Below are 12,259 nucleotides of genomic sequence, written 5' to 3'. Positions count from 1 at the left end.
ATTCTAAGCCCTATTAAAGGGTAGCTCCTTCTTCTCTTCCTTTCACACACAATTTTGACACATATTCTTGAAGTGCATGTTCATAAATAGTGTCCCTTCCCTCTGCTTTAACATGATCTCACAGCTGTGACACGTACATTCACACATCTGCTTCTTCGTATTATAGCAACCTCAGAAGTCACAACGGCTCTGCCTTCCAATCCCCGACAGGCCACATCCAGTTCGTCAGGCTTGGCACTTCACTCTTCCGCAACACGCCCTGTCCATTTCCCCATGGAGCGGCTCTGAGTGGGTCCAGTCTGTCCCAGTGAGCAACCTGGTATCTGATGGCAGGGCCCACCTGCACCCACTGTGTTATCCAGGCGTACTCAATCTGCTTCTTCATCCCAGCAGGCACCAGCTGGCTGGACAGCATGCACGCTGATAAATGGACAATTTACAGCCGAATGATTCACAGCTACCACACCTCATATCAATATACAAGTCTGGTTGTATTGTGGGAGCTTTAAATAGAATATTTCCCAAGTACAGGTTATAAATGTAATGTGGCAACGATTTTGAAATGTCAATAACCGTCAAACTGAAATAAGCACCTACTCACACTCCACATGTGTAAGTAACAGAAAAACTATGTCTTCTTGCACTTTTAAAGTAATATTTCATTGTAAAATTTATTTTGCACCTGGAGCAACACATGTATCTCAACCAGCCTTTGTCAAAAAGGTCACGTAAAATGGGTCTGTATTAATTGGGTCACCGATTGGCAGAGTCAAGCTGTTTATTGATGAGCAGGCTTGTGTGCAATAAATACAAGTTTTGTTTTTATTTATTCAATTATGTACGTATATTACTTTTGTTTTCAGTTTCAGTGGAGAAGCTGAACGTCTGTGAACCCTTGATCAAAGGCAAGTTTTGATTTGAAAAGAATAATAATAGCTATATTAAGCCTGGCAGATATGGTCTAAAAATAAACTCTCAAATTACTTTTTTCCTGCTTGCTGACATAAAAAGAAAATGACACTTTTCAAAACCACCCTTGCATCAAATGCATGTTCTTTTCTTGAGTTGCACAAATGAAGTTAGGCAACCTCAGCAAAATATTTGGGGCTTGGAAACACATATATTGGGTCAAAGGTTTCCAAAACATCACTTTATTTGCAAGTATAGAATAGGCACAAATGGCAGTGCCAGATACACACATATAGCACCTTTTAATTAACACATATGAATGAAACAAGGGTGATGAGAAGTGTCCATTTCACGATAATTATCTATCGATATCTATATAGGTATCTTTATAGCTATCTATATATATATATATATATATATATATATATATACATATACACACGCTCCACTTTTGTGACCTGATATTTTATTATTTGTGTGTATGCAAGCTTTGAGGAGATTTGAAATGTATTTTCAGTGTAAGAACACACTGATGAATGAAAAGAATGTGTGCATCTCTGGCAATGTTTAATGCAAGTGAATCCGATTGCCTTCCACTGAGCTGCTTTTTCGTCATACTCAAAAAGTATGATGACACGTCCTACAGAGACTCAAACTTGTTAGTTGCTTTTTTGAAAGATAGAGGGGTCAGAAAAGTTGCTAAACATAGCAACCGGATCCCAAAATTGGAAACACAAACTCCATGTTAATGTTAGCAAACGGACAGAGGGACTTGAATTATCCATCCTTCCACCCATCCATTTTCTGACACGCTTCTCCTCACAAGTATTGCTGGCCACTTGAATGAATAAATAAAATGTATTAATTGTCCAGCCCTAATGCAAGTCATATTTGTTTAAAAACACAAAACCATTTGAATTTTTGCAGCCCCAGGAAATGTATAAACACCCCCCCCCCACCAGTAATAAATCAGACAGATTAGGAGTTGTTAGCGTATGCCAGAGGTTTATGTCCAAGTTCCAACATTCTATGAGGCATGTTGGAGGTTTCCATCCACTGAATTGTTTATTGCGCAATATTAGCCTCATCATTCTTTCAGATTCATGTTAACATTGGCTGTCCTTTAGCCTTAGAATAAACCACCCTATACACAAAGGCTGAGCCTTGCAAAACCCTTCACAGCTCTCCTGGCCTCTGTCCTCACAGAATCGCTGATCCCATATCCTGCTGTATTCGTCAGTTCTTAAATGCTCACATGGAGGAATATGCTCGTGAGCCATGTGCAGATGTATGAAAACGCTCCAAGGCATGGCAATCCATCTGCAGAACTATACAGTAATGCCATTCATCTGTACATCTGCCAAAAATATCTTTTTCATCTTGGATTTCACATGCTCTGTTACACCCAGACGAGGATCCTAAATTAATTCCGTCCAGTGGTAGCTAAATAAACCTGAGCAAACACATAAATACACACTTTGAATAGGAGAATGTACAATGCTGTCTGTAAAGTTTGGAGAGCTGCATATCTTGCTACTCCTTACCATGACTAGAACAAATGTGTTAGATGGATGTTGGAACCTTTACACAGGTTCATGCCAGACGTACAAAAGAAGATGACACTAAGACATAGGCAAATTTTACTGCTGCAGCATTAGTCACGTCAAACACATGTACTGCATGGGCCTCCCAGAAATGGGACAGGGGACAGAAATAGATGAGGCTCACATCCATTCAATGTTCAAGAACCAGAAATGAGATGAACAAGGCAAATGTCATTTTATCGGTTCTGCTGCCACAGTCGCTAGTATGTATGCACCACACTGTGAATAATTGGTGACAATATATTTGAAGGCCCTGCAGCGAACCCTATACAAGCCACTCTCCGCTTTTGCCTAGACTCTAAATTCACATCATATCATTCACCCACATTTCTCAATTGATGAGGAGTCAAATGGCTGGGGCTACAGTGCAGCGCAGGCCACTTGGCTTTGAGCAAGCAGGCTAGCAAGTCCCCGAATGCGATATAAATTCTTGTCCAACTTTTGCTGATTTCATTGTTGCTGGCAATGGTAGATCCAAAATACATTCATCTCCTCCACTGTATCGAAAGGTTCATTTGTTTTGCTGGGCCTTTGGCAAAACATCAACAAAAAAGTAGGCCATGGAGACTAATGGGACATCATAGTTGTTACAATGGGGAACAAAATAGTTTTTCATCATGTTAGGATGACTTTAATCGTCGGCCACAATAGTTTTTTTTTATTTGCTATGCTATAACTCACTTTGGCTTGTCACCTTCAGGGAAATACAAAATAGTAAATGCTTTGACATTTCTACTGCACTTTAGTTCTGCAGCATTTCCATATGACACAGCAACTTTGGCGTGAGGTTTGCATTCTAATACAGTGAACCCGCGAATGCCAAGTAACCTATTTGGAAACAGTTGACGCAGTCATATTCATTACCTCTCATCTTAAATGCCAGACAAGTGTAAGTAAATAAAATAAAGTAGTAAGTAATCCACTGCATATCTTAGTGCCTCTCACTTATTTTATTAAACCCCATCCACCCAGGAAGAAAAAAATATTTTACGCCCCCCCAACTCTACTCAGTGACAATAATTAATAGGTGTTTATGAAATTGTTATATGAACACCTCTGCATAACATTGTATGCTAATTAAGATGTTCCCTGGGGTCACCCGCAACACTTGGCATCGCACCGCGCCCCCCCCAGGGGGGCCCGCCCCACTATTTGAGACGCACTGGCATATCTTAACATATCAAATGGCGAGATCTAAAGAAGCATGACAGAGTAATGGAGAAGAGGGATGATTGACAGTATGTGCCTGGGAGAAGCATCTCCTTACCCAAACACATTTTTTTCTTTGTTCTTCTTTTATTGACATCAATTTATTGTCATTTCATCCATACTGTACTCAGCAGAGACCCATTTGCCTCTTACTCTCCCTTTTTTACCTCAGCTTAAACGGTGGCACAAATAAACAGTCAAAGGGTTCCGAAAAGGAAAAGGACAATTGTGGAAGTAATTCTTTTGACTCACTCGAAAATTCTGGTCCACTGTAACATTTTATGGGGCCCGCTAAAGCTGAATAATGTGCATGTTCTTCCTGAAGTCTGTACCAAAGTTTAACATTGGATTCACTTTGTTTTTTTAAAAAAAAAACATTCATCTGTAGTTGAACATAATGTTCTACTTGACTTAAAGTATGATTTTAAAAGTATAGTTGTGAACACTTAAAAATATTAACAAATATATGATTTCGACATTTGTGTTATAGATTCTTAGTCTTGAGCAATGACTGTTCCGCCTATAAGTGTTCCTTAACATTTTGCTTTGACTTTTGAAATTGCACAACCTTTCCCTCTGTACAGTGATAGTAACACAGAACAATGTTACTTGCCCATCACTGTTGTAAAATAGCAATACTCTTAAGCACATTTTTTGGCTCTACCCACGTCTGACTCGATGGCAACACTAAACACACCGCACACTCTGCTGGACCATCTGCTTCTGCATGAACGTGCTTAGAGAATCTCTTTTGAGAAAATACATGCAGAAAGAGAGAGAATGGTCTACATTTACATATTGGAGAGCCACTCAAATTACATCAGCAAAAAATATCAAAGGTTTCCAACTGGTTTGACCTATCAAATTGCAATGATGGTTTGCTAAAGTCAAGACAACTATGCGAGTATTTTAATGTGTGTTTGAGAATAGGTCCAGTGGATGACTAATGCCTTTCCTAATAGGCTACAGTATATGACCACATTTGGGTTTGAGAGCATCAGTGAAGTGAATACACACCCAAAATGTGGCTAACACCAAGTTACAGCTTTGTATGGCTTGTTAATCTAAATGACACAGTCCCGTCTCTCTCACTCTTTCTGTCTCTCTCTCCAATGATCCCTTTGTGGACAGTATATCTAAATGAGTGCCTGGAAAGCATATGGTAGGGTTCCAGACCAGCATCAGTCATCATCAACATGCATTACAGGCAACTAATTACTCCCTTTATTCACTTGTTAAGGTTTTAGTCTTATTAATTATGCCAGCGTAGATCGTTACATTTGAAATACTATCTGCGGTGGGTGACAATTCATTCCTAATGTAGGACTCATCAGGAAAGTAACGGCAACAAGAGATGTGCTCAATGAAGTCAGCCAAAGGAAACTGTGGGGTTTCACTGCTTCAATGAGTAGCCGTATGGACAGCAACTGTCAAATAAATGTCTAACAATCCTGCCATTGACATGAGACCTGCAAAGGGATATCGGTTTGTTTGTTTTTTTGGTCCTGTTTCCCATTGTGAAGTGGATTTCCAATACCATCTTCATCAATAGTAATTATCTCACGGGTGTGGTTTACACATCTAGAACTAATTGACCACTGCCATTCATGATTGGACTGTCCCAATACGTTTCTCCTTTTTTTTGTTTATTTCTATGGTTATTCCACACCAAATGCTTCTGTGATTGACAGCAAGTTTAACGCTAGTTCCTGTGTATGTAAAAAAACATGAAAATAATGGTATGTTATAAAATGTCAGGACTAAGTGCTGTTCAAGCAAAAACCCATCATCTAAAGTCAGGAAATTGTACACCTCAAGAAATCGGATGGGATTTTGGCAGGACCTCAACCACCCACCAATAGACGTAAGCGGTCTGGGAATGATATTCATTGCAACCATGAGGCATTGATGTGCCTTAATGCATACCGTTTCAACATTGGGAAATGCACTACATGGACAAATGCAGTTGGACACCAGGCTATTCTATCTACGGCCGCCTGTTCCAAACTCTAAGCCTCATACCACTTTTAACATGCCGGGTGTAGGCGTCTGGCCTGAAGGAAAAAGTAAAAACTAAACTTGTCGTTGGCCAATAAAGGCACCTTGTACAGCATAAACAAAGTGATAGAAAAACGCTATACTTCTCTTGCATGTGAGTTCACCTAAAATGTCAAATTAAAATGTCCTTATTCCCATTACTACTACTATTGATGAGGGGTTATGCCGACCCCTGAATAGTTAATCAATTTATTAAGGTGTGTTCAGATATGCAAGGCTCACACAGTGAATATTGAATTAATTGGTTTACAGAGAAGCAGACTCTCTCAGTGTTCCCATCAAGGGTTCCGTTGAACTGCTCTAATGGACTATCTATTCAAAATTACTTTTCAATGAGACAGCCTCTTGATGTAACAATTGTATCGAAGTTAATTTCCAATGTTAGTGGCCAGGGAGACTTTACATGAGCAGAGCTACAGCACTGCAGTCTTCGTGCCATTTTAATGTTTAAATACGGCTACTCATTAATGATGCATGTAGACAGTAAATCCCTTGTGCTAAATAATATTGTATAATCAGGCTAATTCAGCTCTTATCTTCGACCTAACACTCTCATCAAGAATGTTATAGATTCAGGTTTTGAGATGCAATTAGGAAACAAACAGATGTTTAAATTGCGACTTGCAGAGTAAATTCAGAGATTGGCTTATAAATTAGAGGCGCTCCAGATCTCCGATCCATCGTGCACCAATCAGCCAATCTCTGTGATTGTCATGTGTTACTTTTATTGTCGATCATAAAAAACGATCACCCATAGCTCCGATTTTGCAGCTTGCCGTCATCTGGAGAGCAGCCTGTGTGGATGTAGCGACCATCTCCTATTCCGTCAACTTTTTACATGTGAAACAATCTATTCTTATCCGTCGTTTACAGATGGCACGACATTGATCAGAAGAGCAGTTTTACAGCTGTGTGCCATGAACAGATTGTTGTAAACATTACATGATGGATTTCAGTTGTCTTTTTTTTTTAGCACAGCTACATATTATGTTTTATTTTAGACTTTTGTCAAAGTGACAGCATTCTAAAATTAAGTCGCGTGTATTTGAAAACAAGCTTTCCCATTGTAGACCAGGTCGGGAAGGAAGCGACCATCCAGTGCATAAATGGCAAGACAGAGCATGAGCAGAGCGGAGACAGCGGACGACTAAAGTGTATGTCCGACATTTTATTTTCACTTTAGAGATACTTGGAAAGATTGGTATAAACAATAACAATTGAGCCCTGGACAGAGAAAAACAATTTCTAACCACTTTGTAAGCCTGCTGATCTTGCTTGGCTTAATATTTTGTTGCTATCGATTTCACCATTTTAGTCACCTCCAACTAAGCTTTAAAATTGAAGACTGAGAACCTTGCTAATATTATGATTACAGTATGCCTAAAGCCTTGATAATGTGAGGAATTTAGAAAGGTTGGCACAGAAAAACACTTGAATGCACTTCTTATGTCAGTCACTACTATGTTCCAAGCACAACAACATGCACATGAAACTATTTGACTGCTCATGAAAATGATCTCCACATCATCAGACAGATCTAAAAAGTCAAACTTTCCATGAAGTGGCTAAGTGCACATATGCAAATGAGGGCATAAAATTTGATATTAATATTTTTTCACCGTACGGCACAAGACAGCCTCGAGGTAGAAGCAACGTAATTGAAGAAAACTATCCTGCTGGCGAGGTCGCTGCTTCTGTTGCTGTGCTTCCAGGTAGCACCAGCAACTGCTCTTCCCTCAGGACACGCGCTGTGCCGGCTGTGCAATGAACCGGCGACCCTTGGCGCGCACTTCCCTTCCAAATGTAGCCACTGATGATGAATTACCTAATCCACCAAGCCCCAGCCGTTATTCGCATACACCTCGGGTGGTAAAGGACAGCTCCGGGGAGAACGAACAGATAACGAGAGATACGCATGAAGCAAAAATAAAGGCGTTTCAAAAGGAGTGGAAAGGTAAGCAGGTCAAATAAAAGCAGGGATATTTTTAAATGATGTTCAAACTGGGAATTATGAAACACTTGGTTGCAGACCCAAGATCTATGCACACACATTTGCTTCTTCAAAGAGCATTTTTGCTCACAGAGAAGTCAAAAGAATTGAAATTCATGTAATTTCCATCACGAAACATGAAGCCGGCGGCCATCATTTCATCTAAGCAGCCAAGCAGTTCGAGGGACAATGACATCAGCGCTCTCAGAGGAACGCTTGTCGTCACTCACTTTGGCACAACTGCTATGGTAACGGCGGCAATGACAATGTGTATGAGAGTTAAAGGGGACAATTCGCAGCAAAGTCACCGGCTGTGTCATGCCTAGGCTGTGTTTAACGTTTCCTCAGAACAAAGGTCAACAAGGACTACATGACTTTTAGTCATAGCGGGGAATGCCGGCTGACCTCTTTTTCTCGTGAATATGCAAAGAGGAAGTAGTGCAGACCTTTACGGCATGAGTGTAGCTTGACCTCTGAGGTGTCTCAAATATGTTGGTTGGGAGGGAACATGCTGCAGACAGACAGCTGGCTGGAGCAGCTGACTGCTATGGAAACAGGCAGAGTGTGGAAGTACGTCTGTGTGCCAGGATTTGCTAAGCCGAGCATGCTTATGTCACCGACCATGTGTAAATACACACATCTGTCCGCTGTTTAAGCCCAACCGAGTATATAGGAAAGGGTAAACAATAGCACGCACACACACACACACTGGACAGCATTTTACAGACGGGACAACTATTCAAGAGCTTTCTGTAATCATAACCCACGGCAACCCGAAAGCCGCCCACCTCTTTAGGGTACGCAGATCCATTGGCCAGCATAGTGTGAAATGAATGGACTGGCAGTCCTGTGTGTCAGGAGACAAAAAAAGAGGCTGTAACTTTACCCACTCCAGCCTTACCAAAGTGCAGCACTACCCCCTCTTAAGGGTTCACAGGGTTAATTATTCAACAGAGGGAGGGAAGCAGGGGGTGAGAGTGGACACAAGGCAGCCAGAATTGCGACTCCCATCTCTATTGTGCAACTCAACCACTCACTTTGACTGTGTGCGTTTTCTAACAGTTTGCAGCACGTGCTCTGTGTCTGCTCGTACTACACGGCAGCACCCGTATGCGTCTCTGCATGTTTGGTGATTATCCGCACATGATTCCACTCTGGGGCAGGCACCGGCGTCTTACCGTTGTGGTTGTGCTGCCTGCTCTCAAGAATGCAGCCAGAAGGGTCAGCAGCACCCAGCTCGGTCAGTCTGCGGCTGGTGGCGCTCAGCTCTGAGCGCAAGTTGGTCACCTCCTGGCTGGCCGACTGAATGGCCCCATCTATGCGCTGAGCCAGCTGCTTGTTGTCATCCATCATTTTCAGGATTTTTGCCTGCCAAAAGGAGAATCCGGAAAAAGTGTCATGCTGACAAGTTGTGCATTTCCAGCGGAGCCAAATAAATCCTTCTTTTTGGCCTTTTGATGACAAAGCCAAGTTAAATCCTCAAAACAGTTTGTCCTTTCGTTTGCTTCTCCTCTGGGGAAATGTGGATCTGCTGGAGGGACACTGTGCGCGTGTGCAGGAGAGTGTCCGTGCGCTTGTGTATGTGTCTGCTTGTGAGTTCTGTAAGCACATGTGTGAGAGTGTTAGTCTGCAGAGCCCCTCAGTGAAATGTGCTCCCCGCAGCTGACTGTTGAAAGGACACAGCGCTTTGAGAGATGACAGGCACCTTTTTAAATGGACTGTACCACTTGCGCACAGAGTCGGGGGGAGTAGTCTCCACATGTGAGCTCAGGGAGGTCACAAGTCTTTTTTGCACAGCTGTGTTGTGAAGATACTGCTGTTAATTACTTTGCAGTGTAAATAAATGTAGTCCTACAAAGCGTGAGAAAAGAGATTAAAGTGAAATTACGTTGCTTTGTCCTCTTTCTCTGTGTCTTCTCAGTGGTCAAAGGGAAGAGACTTATTAAGTTATTAGGTTGACAAATAAGTATGGAATAGTAAGGCAAAAATAATTGTTGTTTCACAACTCAAGCTTCGATCAAAATATCACAGTAAATTATTCCTCCTGCTGTGAGGATGACTGGCATTTGTATGCATCCAAATGTGGTGGATGCTACACAAGTATATTCCTTTGAAAATAGTTGAGGGAAGAAGGTCCAAAAATAAACAAAAGAATATAAATTTTGCTTTGATTCAACAAACCAATGCCAACACCTGACATATTAAATATTATGTACTTGTATTAAGCAGGGGATTGACAATGTTTCTACCAAACAGTGGTAATTAGGTCCAAGTATCATGTGAATATGTAGGCCATTAATTGTGCCAATTTCCATGTAAAATATAAAATTAATGCTCGGAACATCTTGTAAAAACATGTTATTTAGTTGTTGTGTAGCCTGAGAATGTAGTGCCCTCTTATTCTGCTGGAAGGCTGCTATGTTATTGTTTCTATTGTTTCTATTTCTTTATTATCTGCTCTTCTCACTGGAGTTGAGTAAATAAACGCCACCGACCATTATACAAGGAAATACTATATCAATGTGGCTATAGTATACTGGTTAGCGGTTGCTATTGATTAAGTTGATTGTGGTCATCCATTGTTTTCACAATAAACTGTATATTGTGTTCATTGTAACCATATCCTTAAAATCACCTGCATGTGCATGATGATGAATATGCAATTAGAAAATAGCTTGGATAGTTGTTTCAGATGACTGTCATTGTAAACACTAATTAAATCTCCAAATGCTTGTGGTTCATTTGTGATCCAAGCCCTAATCTACTCTATATCTTTGAGATGACGGCATGAATATCCCATTGCTAAAGTCGGAGGTCTTGAATGCGTGTGCTGGTCAGTGGAGTGAATCAGTGCCTAGTGACGAAGGACTGGTAATTAGAGAGCACGGCGGGGTTTTGGATTTGCATGTGAATGGAGCCAGTGGTGAGCGGACTCGCAAGTCTGCAGCCATCCTTCATTGTGCTGAGGTTGAGGATCTGTCTATACACTGCAGACCTTTTGCAACCAAGGCAAGGCACCAACTCTGCTTTTAAGTCATGAAATAAAAGTGCTCCATGGACACTTCAATACAAAAGCTATTAGGATGCTGTGATTTTTTTTTTCAATTTTTTTCCCATCCTTAAAGTAGAGATGAATTGTGTTGCTAAGCAATATCATATACATGCTGCATACACATAGTGAAGCTATTTACTGCCTGGCAACTATATAAAGGAAAGTTTATTTCTGTGCAAGTCTCATTATTTGACAATAAATGTGAGCACTTAAAGGTAATCAGGGCTAGTATATACAGACCCTGAATAAAATGATAGACTTTCTTCTCCCATGTGTTTGCTGTCAATCAGGTGAACAGTGTGTCAAACACAATAGGCCACGAGTTTATGTTGTTGTTTTTTTATTGTTATGAACGATGTCATTTGAAACAAGAGCTGTATCTCATATTGTTGTAATGCATGTGACTTAAATCTTTAGCTCCAGTTTTGGTATCAAGTTTTGTTATGAAAAAATGATTTCACTGATGATTGTCATGCTGATTGACACACATTTCTGTTCGTTTAGGCAAGGTTGGAGTGGCTAAAGGCGGGGATGTATTACTGGGAAGTTACATGACAACTGTCCTTGACATGACAAATCTCTGAACTCTCATCTTAACTTTTGGTGACACCCTCCTTATGTTATGTTCCCGATGTCAAAGGAAACACATAAAACGAGTGAGGAAAGAATTTTGGGGTCAATCCTAACACCGACGCCTCAATTGAAATGAAACATTTACTCTCCAGAGCAAATATGGACATAAGAACTCACACCAGCCATTTTGACAATTTCACGTGTGCCAAACATGTCCTCATCAAAAATAGTAACTATTATTTCACTTGAATAAAAATAAATTGTAAAATGCTTAGTTCAAGGGGACATATGCAATTTTCAGACAAATGAGAACAGTATGTATTAATAAAATTGTTATTTTGAAAATTAAATGCAAGTGAGTGCCAAAATGGTGGCTCCAATTCCATGCAGGTTAAGTGGGATCATAAGAAATTGAGGGATGGAAGTTATGACCAAGAGAGCAGATGGCTCATTACGTTTTTAGTTGTTTTTAGATTGTTGTCTTGTAAATCTACCCACAGATTGTGCATGCTCAGAGTAGACAACTCTTAACAGGATACAACACATGAAAAAAAATGTCACACCATAAATGCTGACTGAACAGCAAATGAAAAAAATAATTAAAAAAGTGAACGAAACCCCAGCCACTGACATTTGAACAAGTCCTCAACAAGTGCATGCCAAAGTAATTCATTGGTTGTTGGCCTCAAGTGCTTACAGATGGATCATTTTTCCAGATGAAAAATGAGCGTGGTTGCACATCTGATGATGAATGTTGTGCTAAATAAAACCTCTGCGTAGGTGTGAATGAGCTGTTGCGTGCGGTTTGTTTAAATTTGAAGTGTGTGTCAATATGCCTGCCTCTGCGGCTGTGCGTGTTTGAGG

General features: G+C 40.6%; 1 protein-coding gene across 2 annotated transcripts in view; it reads right to left on the bottom strand.

Annotated features, from left to right (window-relative positions):
• kazna (kazrin, periplakin interacting protein a) overlaps positions 1 to 12,259 on the bottom strand; it is a 105,345-nt gene that overhangs the window by 54,312 nt on the left and 38,774 nt on the right. For both annotated transcript variants that reach the window (XM_088359624.1, XM_088359629.1), the window contains exon 5: positions 8,949 to 9,138. In XM_088359624.1, the coding sequence (XP_088215750.1) occupies positions 8,949 to 9,138 (190 nt within the window). The remainder of the gene's footprint in view (positions 1 to 8,948; positions 9,139 to 12,259) is intronic.

Source organism: Syngnathus floridae, chromosome 2 (genome assembly GCF_059516105.1).
Source record: "Syngnathus floridae isolate MCC-2025c chromosome 2, RoL_Sflo_1.0, whole genome shotgun sequence".
Lineage (NCBI taxonomy): Eukaryota > Metazoa > Chordata > Actinopteri > Syngnathiformes > Syngnathidae > Syngnathus > Syngnathus floridae.
The sequence above is the reverse complement of the archived record's forward strand: the minus strand, read 5'-3'. Positions and strand labels throughout refer to the sequence as shown.